We start from the raw sequence: 27,633 nt of genomic DNA on the forward strand, positions 1-27,633 counted from the left end.
CGAAGGGAAAACATCTCTTGTCTACAAGATTCGTTGGGGCCTAGGAAGAATGTGTAATGACACGTATAGGATTTGGACCGACGGTGAAACATAGATCTACTTCGGAAAAGGCCGATCTAAAAACCCTTGCAGAAACCGACAAAGCCAAAAAATCAGGGCAAACAAATGAACTGTGAAGTGGAGTAGGTGGCCAAAGCAATGGAAGAGGTTGGGCGTTGCCGGTGGAGTCTAAACAAAATCTAAAACCAAAACAAGGAAAAAGGGGAAGGGTGGAAGGATGGAAGAATCCATCCTTCCTTTTGGATCACAAGGGAAGGGGGTTAGGGTTTTAACACAGTTGCTATTAGATAATCCATCCTTCCTCCCTCTTGGATCGCAAGGAAAGGAGGCTAGGGTTTTAACACAGTTGCTATTAGATAATAATGGAAATCGATATAGATGATATTCTAGTGCCTTGGTTGGACGCTTGTGGTTTTGTTTATGTCTAATGAATATATATATATATATATAGATGATATTCTAGTGCCTTGGTTGGACGCTTGTGGTTTGTGGTTTTGTTTATGTTTAATGAATATATATATTGAATGCAAGTAATATGACACTCTCCACCTCAAGTGCGATAGAGAAGAACTACAATCACTGGGGTGATTTAGTGCCTTGGTTGTGGTTTTGTTTATGTTTAATGAATATATATATATATATATATATATATATATATATATATATATATATATATTGAATGCAAGTAATATGACACTCTCCACCTCAAGTGCGATAGAGAAGAACTACAATCAATGGGGTGATTTAGTGAGTTAAAAGTGAGTTTGAAACTCGAAAAGGATTCAGTCACTCCTAATTAGTATTAATCACTTTAAGTTATAGTGAGGCTGCGTCAGATTATAGCTTAATTGATCTTGAGAGAGCATCTAAGATTCTTTGTTGTTTAGGCCCCTCCTAATAAATTTTCAGCGGGTATATACTATTATAGTCACGTCAAAGTAAAGTAGTCATAGTTGATCGCTCTCTTATGTTCTTCTAAATTGAAAAAATATATATAGAGAATAACTATTTCACGGTCAAAATTTTATTTTATTATAATTAGTAATATATAATGTGTCACATCATTTAATTAAATCATCACTCAATTCCAACACTTAATTTTAAACCAATAAACCTTGCAATTTTATTCATATTCCTATTTGACCTTTCTTTTTCGATTGCATCAATTTCATACCTCAATTTTTAATATTATTGCAATATGATCCATGTGTAGCTACGCTGTAAATCCGTTGTGATTGATCTCATGGGTGGGTCAAATAATTTATTTGCCTGGTTGCTTGAATTTTTATTTTTTATTTTTAAGGTGCTTTTAAATTGTAATTAATTTCACAAAAATAATCTCCAATTTTAAAAAATATCACAAAAAGTCAACTCGATTATTCCTACCTACCTCTGTCTTTAGGTGAAATTATCTCTGTCTCTTTCACAAGACATCGTCCATGTATATCCATTTCGTGTTTTTTTATAAAAAAAAAATCACAAAAAGTCAACTCGATTATTCTTACCTCTGTCTTTACGTGAAATTATCTCTGTCTCTTTCCCAATAAATGGTCCATGTATATCCATTTCGAAGAAAAGTTCTCTTGCTAATTTTGATTGCCTACAAATATGGAATCTTGTCCTTCAACCTGGTGGAGTTCTTTTGAAAACTTCAACCTTAATCAGACTTAAGATAAATGTAATCAGGTGTTAAAGTATTGAGCCTTAAATGTAGATCATCAATCACACTTAGCATATTTATACGACGCTTACCGACTCTAAATCTGTTATTTTCATCGACATATGCGGTTAGTAATTTTTATTTCTCACATTCGCATATACAGATAGAGGCAGCAAGTCTTGCATGAACAAAGCAATTGCATTTTACGAATTTAAGAATATTCTCATAATAAAAGAGAAAATAATAATAATAAATAAATAAATAAATTATGATACGAGGCCAATAAAAGCAAATATCCAAAATATATTATAACAAGTTACATTCACTTAGCCAATATATATATATATATATATATATATATATGTCAGCACACTTTCTTTAGAACTAGTTAAAATATGTGAACCATGCATGATCAAGTGTATCGGCCTTGATCATCTTCATTCTTCAAACAGCCACACTTGGGAACTTGCAAAATCCACGACCTGCTCAATTCATAATCCAAACAAGCAAATAATTATTAAAAAAAGAAAAAAAAAACAAAAACAAAAAAAAAAGGCAATTAATCACTTGGTTCCGATGCCACACAAAACATCATGTCTAACTTTAAAGGTTTCGACGTTTCATGTGTGTAAACAATTTTTTGAAGCCACGTCTGTATGCATAACCATACTCGTATCAGTTGTACGGAATGAGTATTTTGCACCGTATTCCAAAAATCTAGTAGGGCTAAGCCGGCCGGGAATATACCCGTTTTTTTAAGTAGTATTTAGTTGAGAAAACTCACTAGGATTCTTTGTCGTTTGTTGCGCAAGTCCGTTGAAATAGCAAGTCGCGCCCCGACTCCGAAACCTTGCCCAGTAGGAGCTAAATGCATAACTCGCATGCCAGAACAACGAAACGGGTTCGTAACACTCCCTCCTCGGCGCAAGCGCATCACATGTGCCGTTACTTTCACGGCAAGCGAACGCCAATGCTGCTCTTAACTCCAACAAATTCGCCCCTCTAGCCACCACGCACCAAACCTTGCCCCTGTAAGGCACGTTGTTTTTCGCCATCGGCAATGGCACATAGTCCGATAAAGGCCGCTTCCCCAACAGGTCGATGTCGTAAACCGGTGTCCCGTCCGGGCGCAACAACCCCCAATTCCGCTCTGTTCCTGGACCACCCTTTTGGTTCTCATTGTACAACGCGAATAAGAATGTCGGTATAACGATGCCAGGCCTAGCCGGGGTCCCAATGGGTGGTTTTGCTGTTATCTTGTGTACAAGATTCCGGTTGTAGGTGGCTGAATTTTGTATATTTGCTCCCGGTTGTTCGATATCACCTGCGCTTGGCCAACCCGTCTCCGATATCAAAATCCGGATGTCCGGAAAGCCGAGCTTGGTCATGGCGAAGGTCACCGAGTCAAGCATTTGATCAAGCAAATTTGTGTAGATTAAGCCGTTTCCAGGGTCAATGTAGCGAGTCCTTCCTTTAAGTAATGCGTAATCAAGGCTAATGTGAGCGGGGTTGGCCGCCCACGGGAAGTATGGGTACACGTCTAGGAAGAAATACGATTTGGTTTCATGCAAGAATTGTAGCAATGGTATCATCACCGTGTTCAATACATTGGACCTGTGTTAGAATATAAATAAAATGATTAAATTCATCAAGAACAAATATCATGAGTTAAAACGGATTGAGATCCCCTTAGATTAATTTTAACAGTCTAACCCTTCATTTCATCTGAAAGTCTAAATAAATGCAAAGTTTGTGTGTTACCGAGGAAATTAATATTAGTTTTCAACATATCAAATCCACTTGCCTCAGTAATACAAACTTCCGTACTTATTTAGATCGTTAGACAAAATGAATAACTCATATTTTAAAAAATATGAAAGGATCCAAATCCAGTTAAAATGTCGTCTTTATAATTTACGTTTCATTTTAATTAAATATCTATAAAATTTGAGTTTTTGAGATATGATTAACAACCTGAACATCCCGGTTGATGGTGGGAAAGTTGATCGCATTACGTCCATGGCCAACGGGGTACCGATTTTGATGTTGGAGATATTTTGGGCTTTGAGAGAGATTTTGATTTTGTGCATGGCCGGGACAAGATCGAACCACATTTGCCGATCTCGGTCTGACAAGGAGCTGAGGACCTCGTTGCCGACAAGTAGGAAACGGATCATGGTGTCGGGGTAGTACGGAACGACATTGTTTCGGACCCATTCATCGGCGGCGGTCTGGCTGGAAGCAATGCCTGATATTTCGCGGTTTGAGACCATAATAGAAACTTGGAGCTTGGTTCCTGAAAGAAGCCTCAACATTTCTGGGTTGGCGTCGTAGAGTTTCACGCGGCCTGCTTTCACAGCTTGGATGTGCGCCATGGTTTGCCTTGGAGAGGGCAAGTTGTTTCCTAGCCTGCCGTAGTTTATGCCTATCTTGCTCGAAATTTCTGCACCTGTCATGCAAATCAAAGAAAGAAGTGATCAATCATGTTAGCATAATTAATTAATATGGTTTAGTTAATAATTAGTTTGAAGAAATGAACTTACTTGAGAGACCAACAAGACAGAAGAGGAAGAAAGCAACAAGACCCATGTCTCGATCGTACTGCTTAATTTGCTTAATTATATGGATTAGTGGCATGCATATATGGGATGGGTTTCTTGTGGTTCATGCAATTGGGTTGCTTTTAAAGAAGGGAGGGAGATAGAATGCAGAAGGTGTGGATATAGAGATATTGGTGTTAAGGTTTTGAATATCTCGATGATCTTTGTGTGTTAAAATTGGAAATCGAGATTGAATGTATGAATTGGAAAGCATGAGACACAAATGATGAAGTAATTATAGTGAAATGTAAAAAGGAAAAGGCAAGGATTATGTTGGATTCGATTTGTTTCTCGTTCGATCTTCATTTGGTAGATAGTTGAAGGAAGGTAGTTAGAATTAAAGTGAGGAAATGGAGACGTTGGGGCACGTCAAAAGCTACGTTTGAATTATGTAATGAAAGAGAAGTGAGACTTTCATTTTAAACAACTTACATATATAGGGGCGTGAGGGCGTCCAAGGGCAACGGTTTTTTTTCTTTCTTTCTTTGGTTTTTGGGCCCAGGCCCACCAAAGGAAAGGAAGAGTTTGTGGGACTGGGATCCTCTCTCGACCGGAGGGGAACTAGTTCTTTTTGGATAAATTTGCCCATGATTTAACAAGAACCAGCTCCCTTTCAAATGCGAGTTTGTGGGGTATGAACACATATAGTTATTAAAGGGTTCTTAATTGTCTTCCACATTATATTAGAAAAAAAGGGTTACAATGGAATAAAAATTCAAGAGAGGTAGGTTTCTGAACAACAAACCCATACAAAGTAAACAGTGCTGAAATTGGAAATCCGAAATCAGGAAATAGATTCATAAATAATACCAAAGATACCATAGATGACTTGGTCCTCTACATCTTGGGCAAAAGCCTAAAACATGGCCGCATAAAAGGATATAGGCACAAAAGCTGAAGACGGGCCAGGGGCATAGGGATTTTAATGTCACAATAGGCCTACTACTACTTGGGTTGAACGTGGCCTGATTTGGCACAATTTGAGCAATGGGCCGGGAATGCCTGGAGTTTAAACAACATTTGCAAGTGTGGATTGCAAGCATGTCCACAGTAGTCAACTTTCAGCCCAATCGAGTTTATGTGGGCCGACAGAAACAAAAAAAATAATAATAAAAAATGATGTGCTTTGCATAATTGCATTTAGGCTTTCTGCAGTACAATCCTGTGTGTATGAGATGTCCAATTATTCTAGGGTGCATTGGACGAAAGTTAAAATCCAATTGCTATCCTATTAGCGCGCGCTTCAATTGTGATCTAGCCGAGTTTTAACTGCTCGGTTCATTTACGGCCCTAGATAATGGCTATGTACATCCAAGTTGTGTACATACGAATTTGACTTGTTTAATACTTGAGCTAGATTTATTGTTCAAATTAGACTACTTTATTAAACGAACTGAACTCCAACCAAACTTATACGGTACTGTTCATGAACATTTGAGCTTAGAAGTTCAACCCAAGCTCATTAAAGAAGAAGAAAAACAATACTAAAATGCCTAGAAAAGAATAAAAAAGACGTCAAAAACTTGGGAGTCGGCAATCACATGGGTGCCAATTGGGTAGCTTTGACCCCTGATCAGCTTCATATGAATAAATGCAAAATGCCGCCTATGTTTTTGACAAAAACTATTAGATGGATACGTAAATTCATGTCACAACCAATCTTTGATTGACATGTAGTATAATTTGTGACTCAAATTGTTATAAAATTATTGTTTTATTCCCAAAGTAAGAAAAAAAAAACAATTAAATAAAAGACGAGCCACCCATCATCTAATGCGGGGCGATCAACCTCCCCACTCCAAGAGGAGGCTACCCCTCACGGGTGAGAGGCGGCCGGTCACCCTACTCTGAGGTGACTCACCCAATTACCTAATTACAACTAATGCTGACAATTTGTTTTGCTCTAGAGCTTTCTTAAAAACCACGTATGTGTATAGATAGTTCTACGTGATTCATGGCCTTATGCTCCCTCAAAACGCCAAAGATCGAAAAGGTCAATTGATAAAAAAACAAACGCGTATAATTTCTGCAGCCAACCAATTTCATAGTGGATCTACCTAATACTCTCTTTTTTATTGCTATGGTCGGCAGATTTCATTGCCTTTCTCAGTGCTGTAGGAGTTGGTAATTAAGAAAGGCCACACAATGACAAATAAAACATCTACTTATTAGGGATTAGGGAAAGAAAAACAAAACATGTTAGTCTTGAATTATTAAGGTTTTGTGAGCAATTAACTTGACAGTTCTTTGGGTGCTTTTTCTTTTGAAGATTTATTCAAAAGGTTTCTACTTTATTAACAAGTTCTTACGTTGATTTTATTTTATGCTTTGTTGGATTGTAGTGATACCAACTGTAAAGGATAACTCTTATAACTCCTCACCAACAGTTTTAAATTCAAAGATAAATCTCATTGAGAAGGATAAAGCTACCAAAAATCTATCTTCACCAAAGATAAAGTCTGGAGATAAGAATATTGATTTGTAAATAGATGAAGATAGAATTGTAATCCTAGAGCAAGTACATGGCAATCTTGCAGTTATTAAAGCCATGACTCTGTCAAATCACCCCTCATTTAAATAAAATATTCCACGTGTTGGCCTCACATATTAAAAAAGAGTTTGAGCCCACACGTGGGGGAAATGTTGAAGTAAGGATTAAGTGATTAAATTTATCTCTTCCTATAAGCTTAATAACTGGTTTATTAGATAATCTGAATTATTGCTACATGAGTCGAAAATGATTTTTTTTTTAATGGGTATTAGAGCCTTAATCACTTTGTTTGGATTTTTTTCATGAGTAAGATCCTTGACCCTTGTTATTAGAGAGACTATAGAGGTAGGAAAAAGAAAAATACTCAAGACATCAAGTGACATGAGTGTTTTGATTTTGAATATATTTAACCTGAGCGTCCAAATTATATGAAGTCCAAATGAAAGATCATTTAGTGTTTACAAATATATCAAGCGGAATTCAACTTTTGAGAAGCTTAATTGGTTAAGTAGTCCAACTTAAACTTGAGTTTAATTTGTTTAGTTCCCCAAGGAGTTTAAACAAACATTTAATCAAGCTAAACTGAGGTGTTAAAAAACAAACTTGATTTGTTTTAAAATCCTATTTAATTAAAATAATGAAAAAAAATCATATTTATTCCCTAAGTTTTCATCTGATTTGAATTTAGTGCTTAGGTTTCAATTCAAGAATAAGGTCTTTAGGTTTTACCCAAGTTTTAAATAGGTTTCTCTGCCACTCTACTGTGCCACTTTACTGTCAAAATTAACAAATTATCATTCAACAACAACAAAAAACCTCAACTCTATACGTGTAAAACCAATCAATTTGACATCTTATAGTGAAATACTTTTTCAAAAACAAAAACCAGATAATTAACAAAAATTAGTACCCATCATACGAGTGTGTTGATACTTTCTCCATAGAAATCCTTGTCTTGTGTCGTTAACATATGGGCTGCATTTACAATAAGGAGTTACAACTAAAAAAAAAAAAGAGCTAAGGACTTGTAGTTGTAGATTAAGATTGTGTACTTATAGAACTTAAGGTGAAAAATAAAAAATAAAAAAAAATAATTTCTCGCCTCTAAAGATCTCATGTCCTCATCACCTGTCGACGATCGTCACTATACAACAAAAAGTGATGGAAACGATTGGCATGTATTACAATAATTTTTTCTCTTAGCAATCTTCAATACATATTTGGTCATAACGTAGATTATTGGCGATCATACTTTCCGATATATAAAGTTCATACATAAAAACATTTTTGAGTACCAGCCTATAATGAGTACCAAATCTTGTTCTTAAGTTTTTGTTTCTTTTCTCCAAAAGTTTGACCCCCCCGAAGGAGGTTAGATCACTTAGATGGATTAGTTTTAGGCATTCAAAGTTAGCTCCTTTTTTTTTTTTTTTTTTTTTTTGGTATATATCTTATAAATCTTTGAGTAAACGCTCCAAAACAGAAAACTCTTGAACTTTTTTTTTTTTCTCGAATTTTTACTTATTGGGAAAAGGCAAATTAACCCTTACTCTTACATTTTTTCCCAAATGTTTAACGCCCGTCAATCCCAACTAAACACATTGTTTTGCCACATCAGCATATTTATTTATTTATTTTTTTTAAAAAAAAAATTGAAGGAGCGAGTGGAAAGCTACCCCTAACCCCATGGCAAGCCACCCCATAGGGGTTGGGGGTGGCTGCTTCAATTTATTTATTATTTTTTTTTTTAAGATTTATTTTTTAAATTAAATTAATATGTTGACGTGTCAAAACGATGTATTTCTGTATCTCCATGTACACCCCGATAACATGACACCTGATGTAACATTGATTAGGTGTTGACATGAATGTTGATGTGTCAAACGAGACACTTGACATATGATAATCTGTTAATTTTGACAATAAAGCGACCAAACAACCTATTTGAAACTAGAACAAAACTTAAGAACCTTATTTTTAAAATTGGAAATCAATAACTAAATCCAAATCAGATGAAAACCTAACTGCTAAATAAATAAATTTTCACTAAAATAATGGCATAACATGTATAATGGCTCTTTATTATTAAAAAAGACAAATGTATAATAGCTCGTTCGTACAACAATCGAAAGAGCATTTACAGTGGTTTATGTATATTTTTATGCAAAATGCATAATCAAAACTCACTTTATTTAGTTTAACTAATGAGTTTTAAAAGACACCATACATCCGATTATCTTTTTTTTTTTATCTATATCATTTATTTATTTAAATTTTTTTATAAGGATTGTAGTTTTCATCCCATTTTCAACTTTTTAGAAAAAAAAAGAGATATGAAGAGAGAAATAGTATGAAAAAATTTTGGGAAAAGAGAGACGTGAAAGAGAAATAATATGAGAAAATAAAATGGCTCCCATTAATAGTGCCGCTACATGTAGAATTTTTTTTGGCTAATCCAGTATGGGGGGAGATTTACAAATCTGATTAGCCATTTGAGATAAAAATACCATTTGACTCATCCATTGTGAGTGGTCTTAACATGCATAGAATTGACTAGACTTTCTAACTTTACTTAGGGCTTGTTTTGGATTGCGTTTGAGGGGCTTAAAAGTGCTTTTAACACTCAAAAAGTTCGTTTGACGAAAAAAATACTCGTTTGCTAAAAAAATTAAAAGCGTTTTTAAGGGTCTAAAAAGCTTAAAATTGTCAAAAAAAAAACACTTTTGACAAAAGCTTAAAAATGAAGTTTTTGCCCAAAAGCTCTTTTTGACTTAAAAGCTTTATTTCTGAAACGCAATCTCAAACAGACTCTTAGTCGATTAATCAAAAACCAAAAGTATGATATAAAATCTCTTTCCATCTCTCTCTCCTGAATGGTTGAGCTACCTTTTCCAATCCACCAAAACCCCCTACCCTTTGAGAAACATAAGTACAATCCTCCTTGTTTCAACTCAAAATAGATGCAATAAATAACATTACTCTAAAAACAAATATAAAGTATGTGTCATTGAAATGCTCTACGTACGTCTACTACTCATCTCTCGTTGGCAATTACAGTTTTCGTGGTGTAAACTCATCATCAGCTAACAATGATTTTCAACTGCTGCAACTTGCATTTTGGTAGTGACAACACAATTAGACATATATTTCTTATCTATTGATATGCTATGCTATTACATAATTTATATACAAATAATATTAGATATCATGCGCTAGTTTTTAATTTAAAAATTATTATTTTTATAAAAATAGACATATTCCACCGTAAAAGCACCGCTGTTGCGTATCTGAAGGAAGCATCTAATACCTGCCCAAAAAAACAAAAGGTCCCACAACATGTGCCGCATTGCAAAAGTCATCCAAAAGTAAGATGTCCCACTTTTCAAGTACCCTTAACGTGCTGCACTGTCACTGCTGCCGCTTTCTCGTCTCGCATGTGAGATTTTACACTTCCCAGCTAAACAATCCCACCCAACCCCAACTCGCCCTATAAAATAATCAAAAATACCACGTCTCTATCTAAATCTTCTTTACTATATCATAGGGATAGAATCTTCCTGAAACATTTAAAATTATTCCAAGGTTTTCTTATTGTGTTTTTAATGACCATCAACTTTGACTCCAGCCCTTTTCAACGCCAATTACGTTAAGATCTTTGGCATAATATCTAGTTAGTTATATTAAAAAAATATTTTATCTTTTTAATAAGTGAAAAGATAAAAATACCTTTATAACATAACTAACTGAATATTATCTGGTTCATATTTTAAACTAGATAATATTTTAATTTGCAATAATTATAATTATTACAATCTCTTCCATTTATGCTCCTTAATGGGTTCAAATAGTTATTTTTTAGGGATATTTTTGTTTTTTAACTTTTTGAGGATTCAAAAATATCGCCTCCAATATACTTAATTGGATATTATCCTTGAACTGGGAAGGATCCTAATTCCCCGAATGAGATAATCGGGCTATGTTTGAAGATGCATTAAGACTCAGAAACGCCCATATAAATTGTTCATAATCTGAGATCCGTAATCAATAAAGAACCAACATTTTCTTCAACTTTAAAAAAAAATATCATACAAATCGATCTGTACTGTACCCTTTTCCTTTCTTCCAGGATAGCCCCTCGACCATCGCAAATAAATTGGTTAGCTTTAAAGAATCAACAGAACAACAGCAAGCTTGTACATCTGCTGGTTTAGTACAGCAAAAGATGGAGAAAACAACAAACAAAAAAAGAACAAGCAGCTTAGGATCCTGCCCTTTTTTCTTTCCCTCTTGCTCCCCAGTTTTAAGGTTTTTTTTTTTTTTTTTCCCCTCTACTCATCGGCAATCCATTGAATCAAACGAGTCTGCAAACCCTGAAGGTTTTGAGGGGATGCTTGATTGACTTTGGGAGTAGGACATATCATTGAACACTGTGGAAGTACCTTCATTGGCTTGCCATCTTTGAAGAGCTTGAGGAAGGCTCATGTGTAAGTCAATGCCATTGGTCTCTTCTGCTTCTTGAGAAGATGGTTTCCACTGCTCTACAAGAGGGCTTAAGATGTTGACTGCATGCCCCATATCTGGTCTTTGGTATGGCTCGCGAGCAGTGCAATGTCCTGCAAGCTCAGCTACTTTGTATATGCTCTCCATTGTCTCTTCGTCGGGGTCAAGAGTTTGATCAATGGCCTTGGGTATGTTATCCTTGTTTATTAGAACCCGACGGAACCATGTGACCAGATGAGACCTCTCATCTGGCACACTATCATCCAGGGCTTTTCTACCAGTAATCAGCTCCATCAAAACCACTCCATAAGCATACACATCCACTTTTGTTGTCACTCTACCAGTAGCTGTTCACAAAGAAAGAAAATGATCAAGCTGACTTCAAAGAGTGCAATAACAATTAAAAGTACATATTCCAAGCAAGTTAATCAAACCAGACAAGGATTATTCACAGTGGAAATCAGTTAACAAACAACCTGAGACGTGCTCATACTAATATTCCAGAACAAAAATTGAGGGTAATGCTTGAAAAGAAAAAAATTTCGTGCAGAGAAAAATCCATATGACACAAGCAAATTAGAAAACATGTCACCCCCCCATAAAACAGGAAATGCGTGCGAGTATGCAAATGTATAACACCTAGCCCCAAAAAAATTAACAGGGTAATTGGTTAGAGAATAGTTCTGAGTCGACCATGTGATAATGCAAAACTGGTTATTGGGGAACAAAATGCAAATAATCAAGTTCTCATAATCCTAGTAGTATTTTCTATTAATAATTAAGGTTATGTAAACTACAACTCCAAAATACAATGCTTTTTATTAACGGTTAACATTTCCAATCATTCTCATACTAATACTATTTGTGTTCCCTTCCTCTTTTCGGATTTTAGGATCTTGTCAGGCAGAATGCAGGATGTTTCAATAATTTTTTCTTTCCCAAATAAAAGGGGTAAAGCATATGGGAACAAAATGATTACAAATTCTACGAGTTGAGCAGGATGTGAACAGATATTTTGCAAGTAAATATGAAAGTTTGGCAACACCCTGATTGATTCAATTAAAACAAGATAATAGAAATCTCAGACATGTCTTACCTGCATACTCGGGTGCGAGATAGCCAAATGTCCCAGCCAAACGTGTCTCCACAGAGTACTTCCCATCGGGCGCATTTTTAACCAAACCAAAATCTGCGACCTTGGCCCTCATATCATCCCCAAGAAGTATGTTGGAGGGTTTTAAATCTCTATGAATGAAACTTTGTTGAGCTAGGCTGTGGAGATACTCCACTCCTCGTCCCACATCCAATGCTATTGTAACCCTCTGCTTCCAAGTAAGAGGAGAGTGGCCATTCTCTTGCCAATCGAACAAATGCTGTGTTAACGTCCCCTGAGGCATATACTCGAACACCAAAAGCCTCTCATTGCCATTGACACAGGATCCTAAAAGCGCAACCAGATGCCTATGCCTAACTTTAGTAAGGACTGCAATCTCAGCCTGAAATTCATTCATTCCTTTGCTACCCATTGCCACAGATTCCATCCTCTTCACAGCAATCTTAGTCCCATCATGCAATTCTCCTTTGTACACAACTCCAAATCCCCCCCTGCCTAAAATGTTATCTTCACTAAAATTGTTAGTGACTTGTCTAAGAACTTGGATTGAAATTGCGACATTTCCACCCTCGAAAACAGGAAGATCACTAGGATCACCACTGCTCTGGCTTTGCAACTCACTTGGCACTCCTCCATACCCATTCACACCACCGATTATGCCATTCTTAACAACTTCCTTTCCATTTTCAGGGTTCTCCACCCTTCCAAACTTCCTATGCCGCCTACCAACATAGCATTTAATCGAAACAAATATCACAACCACAACGAAAATCACCACAGCAATAACTATACCAGCAATCATACCGGTAGAGACGGAAGAACCACCCGACCCTGTTCCGGCCGAACTCCCAGGCGTTGTGCCATTCGAACCCGGGGATGTACCTCCTCCATTTCCAGGGCTCGGAGTAGTCGTCCCAAGCAGCGGATTGCCGGTCGAACTGAACTTCACCGTTGATGTGAATTTCGGTATCGACCCAGTAAGGTTATTGTTCGAAACGTCAAAAATCTGCAGGTCCGGCAAGGAGGCCAAGTTATCAGGTATGGAACCGGTCAAGTGATTATCATTTAGATTCAAAACCCTCAACGATGTCAGATTCGCAATGGCTGGTGAGATCGTCCCCACAAAACCCAGTTTCGCGAAATTCACGTTGGTAACCTTCTTCTGCGAATCGCATGTAATATAACTCCAACTAACGCAGACGTCGTTACCTTGCCAGGAACTGGCTAGCTTGATCGGGTACCCCAACGCCGCTGCGACCTCGAGCAATACCGTCACCTGTGAATCACAAGGCCCCGAGGTGGTCTTGCAGTAGCTATTGGTACCGTCATTGGCCGTGGTCACAGTGGACGGGAACGCAGGGTAAGGACCTTGGAGCTCATTGTTAGCCAAAGAAATGTTCTTCAAGCTGGGAAGTGACATTAATGAGTCTGGGACGAGGCCAGTGAACTGGTTGTCGCGGAGCTGAAGATCGAACAAGCTTGTGCATTTCGACAAATCTGGGATCGGACCCGTGAACTGGTTCTTGTGGAGCCACACCTGGTACAACTGGGTCATCGAAGACAACACGTCGATGGTACCCGACAAGCCATTTAGCTGGTTGTTGAGCCAGAGGTTCTGAATCCCAGATCCTCCAAAAGATTTAGGCAAAGGGCCAGTGAGATTGTTGTATGAAAGCCGGAGATCCGTCAGACTCGGGAAGCTGTCGAAGATATCCGGTAAGGACCCAACCACATTCGAACTGCTGGCGTAGAGCGTGACGAGGCTAGTGGCCTGAGTCAACTCGTTGGGGATAGTCCAGGGTGCAAGATCAATGTTCTGACTCAAGCTCAAGGTCTGCAAGCTGGTGAGTCCTTGGAAGAAGCCGCTGGGGATGGAGGTGAAATTGTTGTTGTCAAGGTAGAGTTTCTGGAGAGAGGAGAGGTTGGCGAGGGAGGGTAGGGGGCCAGAGAAGGAGTTCCCTTGGAGAGAGAGAGAGGTGAGCTGGGTGAGAGAGCCGAGATTAGAGGGAAGAGTCCCCGACAGACTCTGGGAAGCCAAGTTGATGGAGGTGACACGACCGCCGTCGCAGTTCACGTTTTTCCAGCTACAGGGGGCCGTGCTGGCGGACCAGCCGCTCGGGGCCGGGGTGAGAGCGGCGAGGAGCTCGGACATGACGGCGGCGTCATCGGCGGCGGTGAAGGATGAAAGAGCGAGGAGAATGAAGGCAGAGAGACAAAGAAGGGTCCTCGAGTGACCCATTTCCAGATAGAGAGAGCGAGAGGCGGAGGGAGGGGGCGGATCTTTCCTCAGGCGGCGAGAGTCTGTGGGTTGTCTCTGCGCGTGTTTTGCGAAGGGTGTTGGGCTGGGGAGAGGGGGTTTCTGCTGTGGCTACAAGAGTCGAGGCTTAAATTGTTCGTTTGTTGGTGTTGAGAGGTAAAATAAAAATAAAACAAAATATTGTTATGAGAGAAGAGAGAATCAAAAGAAATAAAATATATATATTTTTATTAATTATAGGCTTCTTGTGTTCATAATTTCATAAGTTCATTGTAGGAAATATTCAATATGGTTATATTTTATATCATAATGAGTGCATTTATAGGAAGTATAACGTAGTAAACAAAATATATCAATAAGGTAATTATATATATTTATTATTTAATATTCCTTCAATGAAAATTTGAGTATTTAGGGAAAAAAAAAAAAAAATAAAGAGATCCCTTTATATTTCAATATAAATTTGACACATCTCAAGTAAAAATATCAAATATATGAAAATAATGTATTTTTTAATTCAAATCAATCATGTGAACTTTTTAATTCGTTCTAATCCAACACCTACCACCCACCACCAAATCTCCACCCATTTCTGAGCCTTCAACATTGGAGTCTCTAAAACTAATCAAAACTCTGGCTTAGATGGTTTTATTAATAGATATTTTGTCTGTGGGGTATTTTGTCAAGAGAATAAAAATTATTTGGTGTGAATGGTTGTATTATTTTTTGATATTTTCAAGTTGAAACGTCTACTTCCTATTGAAATATGTAAAATATCCAATTTACACTATGCCTTAATTGAAGTTATTTAAATAAAAAGTTAATGGAAGTCTCAAAAGTGGACTCTACCTGAACATTAGAGCATTCCTATCAAGCTCTTTATATTTGACATTTCTCTAAATTTTACACAAAATCCATACAAAAATCATTTATCCAACTCTTTATTCAAAGTTAAATTTAACATTTGCTTTAACTCCTCACTAAATATAAAGACACCAATAGCAAAAACTATTTATTTTTTAATATTATTTTGATTGTTGGGGTGGCATTTTGATAAATATCTCACATGGAATCAAAGTGAGTGAGTTCCATGACAATTACATTTATTAATAAAAATAATAATATTTAGTTAAAATAGATATATATTTTTTTAAAAAAAAAAAATTTTTAAAAATTCTCAAAGTTAAATGTAGAGAAATTTTAAAGAGCTTGATGGGAATGATTTTATAGCATATTGAAATCGGTTCGCTCGAGGGTACGCCTCACTGTAAAAAATATCTTACAGAAAAGTAATTAGTATGTCCATGGTTCGATCATGCCATAGATAAGTTTAATTCTAGTTACGGTTGTTAGGTTTTTTTTTTTTTTTTTTTTTTGCATAGACGATAATGAGTAATGATATAAGGAAGACTCTGATGTGTCTCCTTTAATATAAACAAACCCAATGTTAAGCCCTTTGATATTTTGATCAGGTGGAACATGAGAAGAAAAAGACCGAAAGCTTCTTTAACACGCTGCCAAATAGCGAATTGAAGAACATATTTATTGTCTAAAGCATAATACATTCGAAATAGAAAGCCTTGTATACGAAGTCTTAAACAATTTAATGAAGTTGTTGTGTTTGTTTGGATAAAATTCAATGAAGCTAAAACCCTTGCTAGTTCCCATAAAAGGAAATGGATACACCTAATTATTAATAAAGAAGGAAAATAAAGATGCTTGCTCGATGTGAGTCAGGTCATATGGTCCTATCTAGGGGAGGCCCACACAGCCCAGAGAATGAGGATTTAAATTGGCGGTGGGGGCCAGCTAATGCCAGCTAGAGCTTAGCCGATGTCGCGTGGATCCGGCGCTTGGTTCTTTGGGCACGCCACACTCTGGCACCCCGCTCTCTGGAAACACTTTCCGGGGCTTCCGTTGGTTTTGGGAAGTTTCCCTGGGCCCTGTGGGTGGACCGTTGTCTGTACTTTGTGCTTTTACGAATTAACACTTTTCTCTTTCTTTCTTTTTTTCTTTTCTTTGTTTTTCATTTACCAAACATAGCTTTTATTTTATAACTACAACGGAAGGAACCAAAACTACAACCAACGAAGTTTACGACAACAAAAACAACGTAACCAAATACAATCAAATCAACGAAAAAAATCCAATCTAGACAAATCACTAGCTTCTCACTGTTTCTGAGGGATACTTGAAAGGTGAAAAGTGAAACGCAACTAGTACAGCTGGTGGTTGTAGATAATACCATTGAGAGTTTTTTTAATTTAGTTGTTGATCAACTTTCAAGAGAATTGTAGAGACTAAGAATTGCGTGAACTTTTTAAGAGAATATCAATGGTTACTTTTTATTAAAGTAAAAAGGGTTTACCTTTTTTTTGTTGGGTAGTTAAAAGGCATTACTTAGCCATTACGTTGAGGAAAGTTATATAATGCATTGCATGCTTTTATTTAAAGAGTGTATAGCATTCTAATACTAGTTAGAGTCTGTTTGGGTGTACGTTTAAGGAGTTTAAAAATGCGTTTAACACTTAAAAAGTATGTTCGAAGAAAAAAAAACAAGTACTCATTTTGTAAAAAAAAATTGAAAGCGCTTTTGACAAAAGCTTAAAATTAAAGTTTTTGTCAAAAAAAACGTTTTTTTATTATTATTATTTAAAAGTTCTATTTCTCAAACATAATTCTAAACATACTTTTAGTATACTAAATGTTAATATGTTAATGTATGTATTAGTGTATGTTATCTATATCTATACTAACTATAGTTTTTTTTTTTTTTTTTTTTAATTTACTAACTATAGGTTAATATGTTAGTGAATAGTGATATAACATGTTAGTGTATATTAACTATACTATTAACTAACATACTAATGTAGTAGTACTTAGTATGCTAGTAGAATGTTAATACTAAGTTAGGGTAATAAAATATACTAAGCTAATGCCTTATAAGTTAGAATATTATTTTTTCCGTTAACATAGGTAGTACTAACTATACTATTAACTATACTCAACATATCATATATTTTTATATGTTATAATTGTTATTATTATAATTATAGGGTATGATTATATAGGAAATTATATAGTTAGTTAGTTAATATGTGACTAATAAGTCTAACATATATTAATATTATAATTGATATTGAAACACTTAAATCCAACGGCCAAGATTTCGTCTTTGAATTCGAGAATTAATCAAAGGACTAAATAACTTTTGATCTGCCGTGCAATCGTCAAATGAAATCCCAACCTAGGAGCATATGATTGTACGACTATAGATAGATTAAAGACATATATAATGTGAGTAAGACTATTGTCTTAAGAGATAATTGAGATTATATGAAATGTTAATCAATGGATCTTGTAGGATACATTATAACTGAGTAAGACTATTGTCTTAAGGGATAATTGAGATTATATGAAATGTTAATCAATGGATCTTGTAGGATACATTATAACTTTCACATGCATAAATGAACCTTTGAAGACATCGATGATGCCATGATGGTTGGTGGGATGTATGCCGGCCCAACCTCATGATAACTTTGGATGGTGAAGTAATTGTATGTCCATTCGGCCATTACTTTTCATAAACGACATGGAAACCCCATTCACACTTACCTGTCGTTTCACTCCTTCCTAAGAGAAAGACAAGGATGAATGGTTGAAAATATCATTTAGGTTACAAATGGAAAGATTTTGAACAAGTCTTATATAGACAAGCTTATTAGCCTAGCCAGTCGAAAACTCCCTACAGGATCAGAGAATTTTAGGGTCCAAGTAAAATCAACCACAGACACTAAGAGAAACTAACACTATAACAAGGAAACTATGGATGGACCTAACTATCCTTGATTTCATCACCCAACCTCTTCCCTAAAACTACTGTTAAATTATTAGTTATCTCAAAAGTTTGAACTGATAAGAATGACGAATTGAATCATTTAATCAATATTTTAACACTCTACTCAACTGTTTGGATTAAACATGTGAAATATTTTAGAGTAAATGAAGGAAAAATTGAAGAATTAAGGTTCAAACTCAAAACATCTGCTCTGATATCATATTAGTCTCTATCCATCGATCCTTAGATGAAGCCTCTCTTTGGTTTGCCCATTGATCAAGTTGGAGCTCCCTTACTAATGTCTATTTGCCTTTTGATTGTTATTAAAGGGTTTTTGAGGAAAACTATAATTGGAAAAAATGTCAAAACCCTCTCTCTAAGTTTCTACTAAATTTGGAAGGACAACTATTGAAAGCTTTTCCACCCGGACAGATATTAGCATCTAGCCATCTAGGGCCAGCATGCGACAGGCCTGGGCTTGATGTTTTAATCTGGTCTTAGGCTTAGGTCTCAAAATTTAAGTGGGCCAGGCTAGAAATTGCATATTGAGGCTTGATTTAATCATTAGGCCGGCTCAATTAAACCAAGCCCGGCCTATAAAACAATAAAATGAGCCTTGATTTACTTATGGGCAACTTGTTCTGATTGTCTAATTTGCGCACGTATTAGAGATAAGCATTAGATTATTGGTTCCCTATGAGTGAAATACAAGCAAATCAACAACAAAAACCAAAAAAATAATTGCATAATCAAATACAAGCAAATTAATTGAGAAACCCAATTTAGACCGACTTCTAGCTTTGAAAGGAGACCTCAAAAGAAAAGGATGCAACAAAGCTGATAATGGCCTTTAATCGAGAGTGCTAACAAAAAAAAAAAAAAAAAAACCCTTTAAACCTATCCAGCTACCAAGGTATCTGAAAAATAAAATTATATATATATATATATATTAGTCGAGGAACATCAATATTGGGCTATCCAGATTCCCTTCGATTCAAATAAATTAGATAATTTAAATGGAGAGAAACCCGTTCCTTTAACAATAAAAGTAAAATTGTCATTTTACTTTTTTTTTGGAACAATTTTGCCGCTCCTTTTAAAGAATTGGTCATTTGATCTGATTTAGTACCTTTTGACATGTCCGCACAAAATAGAAAGGGGGATTCAAATTAGTGACCATCGCTTCATGAGACGTGGTTCTTAGACAATTGAACTACGTCTCGGGACATCTGATTTTGTTTCTACTCATCTATTATATTCTTAAAAAAAAAAAAATACAATAAAGTGCTTGAGATCTCACAGCCTAATTTACGCATCAGAATGGCGTCCATTATTCTTCTAGCTTAACTTTTCCAAGAAAAGTTTGAGATGCTCCTGTGAAGAACCACCGTCCTTCCCAGCCTGCACAGCCAAACTTTTCCATCTCTCCACATTCCTCCTTATCTCTTCCCCTTTCCCTCCACCTCCCATTATCATCTCCACGCACTTCTTCATCTCTTCCCTCTCCACGATCCCCTCTTCATTCACTCTCGCTTTAATTCCAGTCCCCCACACCTCCTCCACCAGCTTCGCATTTGTTGTCTGGTCCGAAAAATGCGGACATGCCACCACCGGCACTCCGGCCGCCATGCACTCCAACGTCGAGTTCCACCCGCAATGCGTCACGCAACACCCCACTGAATTGTGACAGAGCACCTCCACCTGCGAGCACCATGGCACTATTAACCCCTGTTCTTCTTCCTCCTCCGACTTGTTCTTTATCAGATCCTCTGCTTCTTCTCTTCCATTCTCTGTAGATCGGATAACCCACAAGAATGGACAGCCGCTCTCAACTAGCCCGTGCAAAATCTCATCCATTTGCTTCCTTTGCATCACAACCATGCTCCCAAAAGACACGTAAATGACAGAGTGAGTTGGCTTTGAGCTCAGCCATTGAAGATAGTCCTTAGAGCGCTCAAACAAGTCACATCCAAACGACGAATCGGGAATCAACGGTCCGATTGTTGTCAGATTCATATTATAGACGGTTTTGATTGCTTCTTCTTCCAGAGCATCAAAGGTGTTCAGAAGCACGCATGGGTTCGCATCTTTTTCCAGGGTCCGGATGTGTTCTTGAAAGGTGGGGGTGACTGAAGTGTGCGGACTGGTTGGTAAGAGAAACGAAGGAAGGTCGGTGGATGCAAAGGGTGGCAACCCCTGTAATTGTACAGAATTTGGAGGGTTAGAATTATAGATCTGATGCATACCGTTTCGGCCATTGAAGTAATGATGGTAGATGGCAAACGCTGCGGTGGATTGGATGCACAGAAAAGCGGAAGGTATGCCGATGTCACGCGCCACGTCGGCGGCCCATGGGAGGAGGAGGGTGTAGATTAAGAAGTTGACCCGATGCTGCTCGTCTGAGAGGCGTAGAATCAGGTTGGTGAGTGTTTGTGACCCGACCCGCTTGAACTCGGACATGATGTGGTTGGGGTCGTCGGTGGGCTTGATTCCGTCATCGAAGCCGTCGGAGAAAGACGCATAGGATAAGCCGTCGAGGGAAGGGAAGGCTTTTATTTGTCCGAGGCCGCGGACGGTGGTGGCGAAGGTGACACGTGCACCAGCGCGTATGAGGCGCTTGGCTAGTTCGAGGGTTGGGTTGATATGGCCTTGGGCAGCACAGGATATGAGAAGGAAGTGGCGGCTGTTCATGGCGGTTTCTGTCTCTTCTTTGGTTAGTGTTCAGTTGCTGATCATACAATTGGCTGTGGCTTTATTAGTGGATAAACGAGGCACTAATTTCTATTTTCTTTTTGACTTTAAAAATATTAGGAATCTTTTCTATAATTGATTGCATGAATTTCTAAGATTTTTTGAAATGTTAGGCACACATTAGTCAAATGTTACACCGTGACAAGTAACTTAGATTATGACAAATGATATGAGATAAACTTATCAATTATGAGTATTTTGTGAGATATAACATATCTGAATCACGACACTATATGAACGCACTATATGGTATTTAGTAAACTCTTATATAATTGTTATACAATTATAATAATGTGACAGTAACAATTAACTATTAAATTTTTCTTATTATAAGTTCATATTGATCCAAAGACCAATTTTTTACTTTCAAATCATTATACTTCTTTAAGAGAACAGACAATCGCAGTTTTTGCCAAAAAGTTTTTTTTTTTTTACTTAAAAATTCTATTTTTCAAACACAGTTTCAAACAGGCTTGCACTGAGCCCAACTAAGCTCAAATGCCAACTCCTTCGTTCTTCTCTTGTGGTCTTATTATTAATCCAACTTAAATAGGAAATTTAAATTGTATTAGGCATCGTTTGTTTCGACGTAAAATGATTTTAATGATCATATCTCAATTTGAGAAAAACTTTATGACACATGCAAGGGTAGGTTGTTAATTTAATCTCTCTTTTCTTATGGTTTACTATAATATATATTGATGGTACCCACTTGTTTATTTGAGTTTAGTGGAGAAGTAGATTTATTACTTTACAAAAGAGAGATGTTTTTAGCTAACCAAGTGGTCCAAGTCCCATAACGGTAATTTTAAAATGAAGATTAATCGGTAATCCTATTAACCGGACCAATACCCAGCCTTAACCAAGTCCCATAATGATAATTTTAAAATGAAGATACAAAGAAGACAAAAGTCTGTAATTAGTTTAAACTCTTGCCTAGTCAAACATAGCAGCCGCTTTGCAATAAATTAAAAGTGATATAATTTTTATATAAGACCAGGCAATTCTTAAATCTTAAGTAGGCTGTGCCTACAGTGATACAAAGTGAAGGACAAGAAACTTCATATTTATTTGTAAAAAATTATATTTACACCCTTCTAATTGTTATGAATCACTGTAATTGTTAACACTATAATTCTAATATCATACATATATTATATTATAAATTAAATTTAATATACAAATTATCGAACAAGTATATATTGAATTTTTTTATAAATAAAACTATAAAATTGAGTAAATATGATATTAAAAAAAAGCAAAAAAAAAAAAGAAAGAGTTAATTTAAATAACCCACGTTCAGTGTTATATATCATTATAATTGTTCATATTATAATTGATATGCATATATTATATTATAAAATAAATTTAAAATCTAAATTATTGAACAAATATTTACTGAAATTTCTAAACAAGTAAAACTATAAATTAAGTAAATATGATGTACCAAAAAAGAAAAGGAAAATGAGTTAATTTACATTTGTTTGTCTTCATCTTGCATGACTACCTGATACTGAAATTCGTTTCAAAATACATCACTTTACAATTTAGTTGATGAAAGGAGTAGATGAAGCTACGAAGTATTGGGTAGTGAAAATTGATTCATCTTCGTTTGGTGGCTCTTGAACAGTAATAATGTTGAATCTTTAGCGTTGTCCTTCACATCCATCAATCAATGTAGCTCTTAGCCGAATAATGAATTCTTGTTATGAAGAAAGCCTTCCAAGGCTTTGTATATTAGTAATACCCTCCTACTTACAGGAGAATAATAGTAATATAGGTTTGATGAATCATGAAAATAAGGAGAAAAAAAAAAAGGGAAACAACAATAAGATGGTTTAATTTTTTTTTTTTAGCTTATATTTAAATTAGATTCATGGTTATATTGAAGGAGATCCTACAAAAGTGCAGAGTATACTGATCCTAGAGGGTTTGGAAAAAAAAACTGCATTTGTCTTAACAAATATATTTACAATGGAATTTCATTTCTAGCTGTTAAAGAGTAGTACACAACACCAAACACATAGAAATCAAACATCAAATCAAAACAAATTGCACTGAATAGAACATTGAAGCTTCAGTTTCTGAGTAGATATCATCAATGAGGCATTATAATTCACCATCTATAAGATGAAACTGATACTGAACATATATTGAAGGTTTATATGAGTGAATGCTCATCAAACTTATCCCAATCTTAAAAACAACACCAGGCACTATTCAACACCACAAGATCCTTTAACCATAATACATTTTTTTTGATAAGTAAAGATTTATAAAGCAAAAGCCAACATGATATAACATAATTAGTTCTCAATGAATATTCAAGCATGAAGTTTTCAGATGGTTACAATACATAATACTACTATGAATGGAAATCACATGTCAACATGATCTGATTTGCTCTGTGCAAGTAACTTAAAAAATAGTGTGCAAATGAATGACTCACCTATGACCAGTCAATTAACCCATCCTTAGTCTTCGGAATGGCATCCAAAGGAGAATCAACAGCTGAGCCAGAGCTTTGTATCTGTTAATTAAGAAATAATTTTAGGTTTTATAGAAGCATAAAGAGGTCTACAGCACAACTAAATGCAATGGCAGCATTACAAGGATGAACTGCAGTGTTAATAACTAATGCCCTTCCATACAATAGACTCAAATCATACCTTGCACTACGGCATTTTATTCATATCTCTAATTATATATTAAAATGTTAGAACAATGTGTACAGAAAAAGACAACAGAAAACCAGTAAACAAGGCAGCAAGTAACACAATATCAAGTTTAAAATAAGCAACTGACCACTTGACAAACATGGATTATGTCAATACCTATCATGAGAAACAAAAGAGGGAGGGGATGCCAAGAATAGCTAAAGAATAGATAACGTTTTATTTATTCAACTATGTAGAAGACATCAAGTTCAGATTAGAAAGCACAATTTATATTACCTTACTAAACACAAAATGTAATAAACATTTAACATTATTTAGAAGAAACTATTTTGATCCACAACGCATACCAAAGTAGTCACACATAACTGTTCACCCACGCCTTCACAATATGAAGCTGTAACAATAGGACTTGAGACCCAAACAAATCCATGCTCTTGGAAAAATTTGTGCGTAGCAAAGGCCAATGCATTCCTTACCCTAGCAAACTACAACCAACATGCATCATTAAACAAGAAAAGAGAACAATGATCAAAGGCACTAAAGAAAAAATCAACCGGACATGTAAGCAATTGCAACTTAATACCAGACTATGGTAAGCAAGAAGCAGAACCATGATCTATATAGAATGTTCCAATGATGAACAACCATAAAAAAAAATTAAATGGCACATGACTTCAGCAAAAAAAGTCCCCATAATTTCCAGTTCCATGAAATACAAATCATCCCTGCACTATTTAATCAAACTTATCACCATTTTTCCTTGACCAGATGTAGAGTTTCATGGCAAGATAGAACACCTCAATCTGCTAAATCAACATGCCAAGGAGTGATAGGCATTTAAAGGGTCATGAGGAAATCATGGTATATAAATCCTTTACCATATAGTGATAAATGGACAAATATAGTACGTGGTGAAAAGAAAAGAAACTCAACAAACATCAGTAAAGCATCTACATAGCTTTACAACAACTACTTGACAAAATCCACAACCACGGTAAGCCATTAGTTCCTAAAAATTTATAATCCAATATCAACTTTCAGCAGTCCTCTGCACGTCCAAATCATCTAACTTGCTAGAAACTTTGTCAAGTATCATGTTTATTTTTTATGTTTTCTGACGAATAACGTTTATTTCTATGTTTAACGTTTATAAAATTACTAACGATGTTTTATAATCAATTCCGCCAAAACATAAAGGTTTAAAAAAGATTGCACAGTGGGAAATTAAGCACATTAAAAAATTCCTTACATGTATTGTGAATAGCTTTCACCATTTCCATGCGATACTGCAGCAGCAACAAAGTCATTAACTCAGGCTTGAATACTGTAATAAAAAATTAATGTCATCCTTCATTGTAAAACAAAATGAAATTTTAAGTTTGCAGGCAAGCAGATACTCAAAATGCTAATAGCAAATTTAAAAGTTTTAATTATTATTACTTGAACCATTGGGGAATTATCATGGACTTCAAAGTAGAACCCACCCGGTGGAGGCTCATAATTCTCAAGGATTGCACCAGCAAAGATCTGCACAATTTGAGAAGAAAACTAACAAAAATTCAGCAATAATGCAAATGCAATAAAGTAACAAGACTAAAATAACCAAATCCATAGTTTGAGGAATTATCTCCAGCATGATAATTCACTTCAGGGGAATTCTAAAACTGCCGAGTAAAATCCAGATCAGATGAACGAAGGCTTTTGGAACCTGCCAGACAACTTCAATACTTTTATCATTTTTGTGCTTAGCAATCTCGGTAATATATTCGACCATAGAAAAGTAATTCAAAACCAACCTATACAAATAGCAGAGATTGACCAATGCTTTAGGAAAGATATGCATAAAGACGTTCTTTTAGTCATATGGCTCTTGATTAATTATTACTTTCTATATATAAAAAGCTAAATATATTTTGAAATGACTTTCTATAAAAACCCAATTATCATCAGAACCTCTAGATCTATAACATATTAGACCAAATGATAATAAAAATAAATACAATAAAATAAAATAAAAACATTTAGTATTCATTCATGTTCGCATTATTAAAAGTAGTAAATCACATACACTAATTCCACAACAGTTCACTTCCACACAATTCAACCATATACGATGATAAAATTCTCAACTTTGTCAAATTCCCATTAAAAATTCAAACAAAGAACAAACGGGTTGTATAAACTAACTGAAACATGTGAACTAAACATAAATTACAAGAAACTAAAAACCATAATAATTAGAAAAACAATAATTTGTAACTCCATATGACTTGTAGAATTTATGAACATTTATAATGCAGAATGCCAAGACCTAATTTTTTGATAAAGAAACACAAATTTAAATTGAAAAATAATCACAATGCAAGAGATTTGATTTGTGCATATATTGTCATTTACTGGCTCCTTATTAATTCCAATACCCGCTCATATTCATTGAGCGGTAAGACAATCCACTACAAAGAATGGTAAAAGAAAAACAATCAAACAGTTCCAAGTATCTTCTTTTTCTTTTTTCTTTTTTTTGGTTGGTACTTCCACGTGCGGTAACAACATGAAAAGGAAGAAGCACTAAACGTTTATCCTACCACAGACATGCAAACAGTAAAAACGAAAAGAAAACAAAGGAAGAAAGAAAAGACAAGAAGGAATAATTATTAAAGAAAAACAACGCATGCTCTAACAATTACCAGAAGTCGAAGCAGCATCGCCTCTGTCGGTGATCTCATAATCCCCTGCTTTCCAAAACTGCTTGCAATCACATAAATTTACTCAAAAAAAAAAAGTAGGGAAAATCTCAACTATAAGAACCGATTCGAAGCAAAAATTTAAACTTCAATGGAAATCCCCCCTAAATTAAAATCCCAAATCAGACCAATTAAAAGAGAAAAATTCTTACTTTGTCTCCTACGGAAGGGCACCCATAGCCATCAACAGCCCAAACCCGAAAACTCGATCTCTCGGACTCGTCTTCTCTCTCTGTTTCTCTCCGCTCGCAGTTATAATAGCTTATTTGAGACTGAAACGGTTAATAAGAAACGGTATTGGTAGAAGAAATCGTCATTCGGTTTGGGTGTTAGAGAATGAGAAAATTGAGAGGAATTTTGAGAGAAAATTTTCAAGATAGCAAATCCATTTTTTTGTTCTTTTTCTGTCGAAGAAGTGTGAAGAAAAAAAGAGTGAGGTATTGAGCTTCGTAGATTAAGGGAAATTTGGGAAAAAGAGATCGAAAGAGATAAGAGAAATGAGGACAAACCGAATTTTTTGCTGGAAATCCAGCTAATAGACTGATAGAGTTGGTAGAACCAATAACCGCTAGGCGGTTATAGCGATTAGGCGATTAGTAATGCGGTTAGACGATTAGGCGGTTGACGATTATAGTGGTTAGCGAACGATTTTTAACCGTCCGCCTTTGCACCCCTATCAGCCGCCACCCCTGTGATAGAGTTGGTAGATTCATTTCATCACCCAAACAAAATATTGTCCAATGCGGCATGACAAAATTACACGTGATTCCTTCTTTCTTTTTTTTTTTTTTTTTTTTTTTTTTTTTTTTTTAAGTACGTGATTCCTCGTTAAGTCATCGAGAGTCTCGACGAACAATTGAAGGGCTAAAGGGAATTTCAATATCGAACAAAATTCATTGTTTTGTGTTGCGCATTGGCTCTTTTTATGTATAAAGAT

The 27,633-nt window shown here is 35.7% G+C and overlaps 3 protein-coding genes and 1 long non-coding RNA gene across 8 annotated transcripts; all 4 read right to left on the reverse strand.

The window, feature by feature from the left end:
* Nucleotides 1-2,164: 2,164 nt before the first annotated feature.
* Nucleotides 2,165-4,309, reverse strand: LOC132179953 (putative glucan endo-1,3-beta-glucosidase A6). The gene is made up of 4 exons (XM_059592774.1): nt 4,264-4,309; nt 3,695-4,169; nt 2,505-3,334; nt 2,165-2,202 (listed from the first exon to the last, which is right to left on the reverse strand). Exons 1-4 carry the CDS (start codon nt 4,307-4,309, stop codon nt 2,165-2,167), a joined length of 1,389 nt encoding a protein of 462 aa, XP_059448757.1.
* Nucleotides 4,310-10,952: 6,643 nt separating this feature from the next.
* Nucleotides 10,953-14,808, reverse strand: LOC132178560 (Leucine-rich repeat protein kinase family protein). The gene is made up of 2 exons (XM_059591002.2): nt 12,408-14,808; nt 10,953-11,658 (listed from the first exon to the last, which is right to left on the reverse strand). Exons 1-2 carry the CDS (start codon nt 14,662-14,664, stop codon nt 11,144-11,146), a joined length of 2,772 nt encoding a protein of 923 aa, XP_059446985.2. The 5' UTR covers nt 14,665-14,808; the 3' UTR covers nt 10,953-11,143.
* A 4,962-nt stretch (nt 14,809-19,770) lies between these two features.
* On the reverse strand, nt 19,771-21,417 carry LOC132178825 (UDP-glycosyltransferase 75C1). Its single transcript, XM_059591380.2, has one exon. It carries the CDS (start codon nt 21,212-21,214, stop codon nt 19,862-19,864), a length of 1,353 nt encoding a protein of 450 aa, XP_059447363.2. The 5' UTR covers nt 21,215-21,417; the 3' UTR covers nt 19,771-19,861.
* Nucleotides 21,418-22,757: 1,340 nt separating this feature from the next.
* LOC132179163 (uncharacterized) lies at nt 22,758-27,264 on the reverse strand. Of its 5 annotated transcripts, XR_009439890.2 has the most exons (8): nt 27,206-27,264; nt 26,849-26,968; nt 26,640-26,697; nt 25,393-25,479; nt 25,202-25,276; nt 24,300-24,437; nt 23,724-23,804; nt 22,758-23,025 (listed from the first exon to the last, which is right to left on the reverse strand). It is a non-coding gene; the product is annotated as an uncharacterized LOC132179163 (long non-coding RNA). The 5 variants fall into 5 exon arrangements; XR_009439889.2 differs by lacking the exon at nt 27,206-27,264 and having other exon boundaries at nt 25,202-25,238; nt 26,849-27,193; XR_009439892.2 differs by lacking the exon at nt 27,206-27,264 and having other exon boundaries at nt 24,319-24,437; nt 26,849-27,193.
* Nucleotides 27,265-27,633: the final 369 nt, after the last annotated feature.

Source organism: Corylus avellana, chromosome 4, assembly GCF_965113065.1.
Source record: "Corylus avellana chromosome 4, dhCorAvel1.hap1.2, whole genome shotgun sequence".
Lineage (NCBI taxonomy): Eukaryota > Viridiplantae > Streptophyta > Magnoliopsida > Fagales > Betulaceae > Corylus > Corylus avellana.

Excerpts from the sequence above, each read along its gene's own strand:
- LOC132179953 (XM_059592774.1), bottom strand. The coding sequence starts at position 4,309 with ATGGGTCTTGTTGCTTTCTTCCTCTTCTGTCTTGTTGGTCTCTCAA. Across the intron at positions 4,170-4,263 it reads CTGTCTTGTTGGTCTCTCAA|GTGCAGAAATTTCGAGCAAG; the intron begins GTAAGTTCATTT and ends TTTGCATGACAG. Across the intron at positions 2,203-2,504 it reads ACAAACGACAAAGAATCCTA|GTCGTGGATTTTGCAAGTTC; the intron begins GTGAGTTTTCTC and ends TGAATTGAGCAG.
- LOC132178560 (XM_059591002.2), bottom strand. The coding sequence starts at position 14,664 with ATGGGTCACTCGAGGACCCTTCTTTGTCTCTCTGCCTTCATTCTCCTC. Across the intron at positions 11,659-12,407 it reads TCTCGCACCCGAGTATGCAG|CTACTGGTAGAGTGACAACA; the intron begins GTAAGACATGTC and ends CTTTGTGAACAG.
- LOC132178825 (XM_059591380.2), bottom strand. The coding sequence starts at position 21,214 with ATGAACAGCCGCCACTTCCTTCTCATATCCTGTGCTGCCCAAGGCCAT.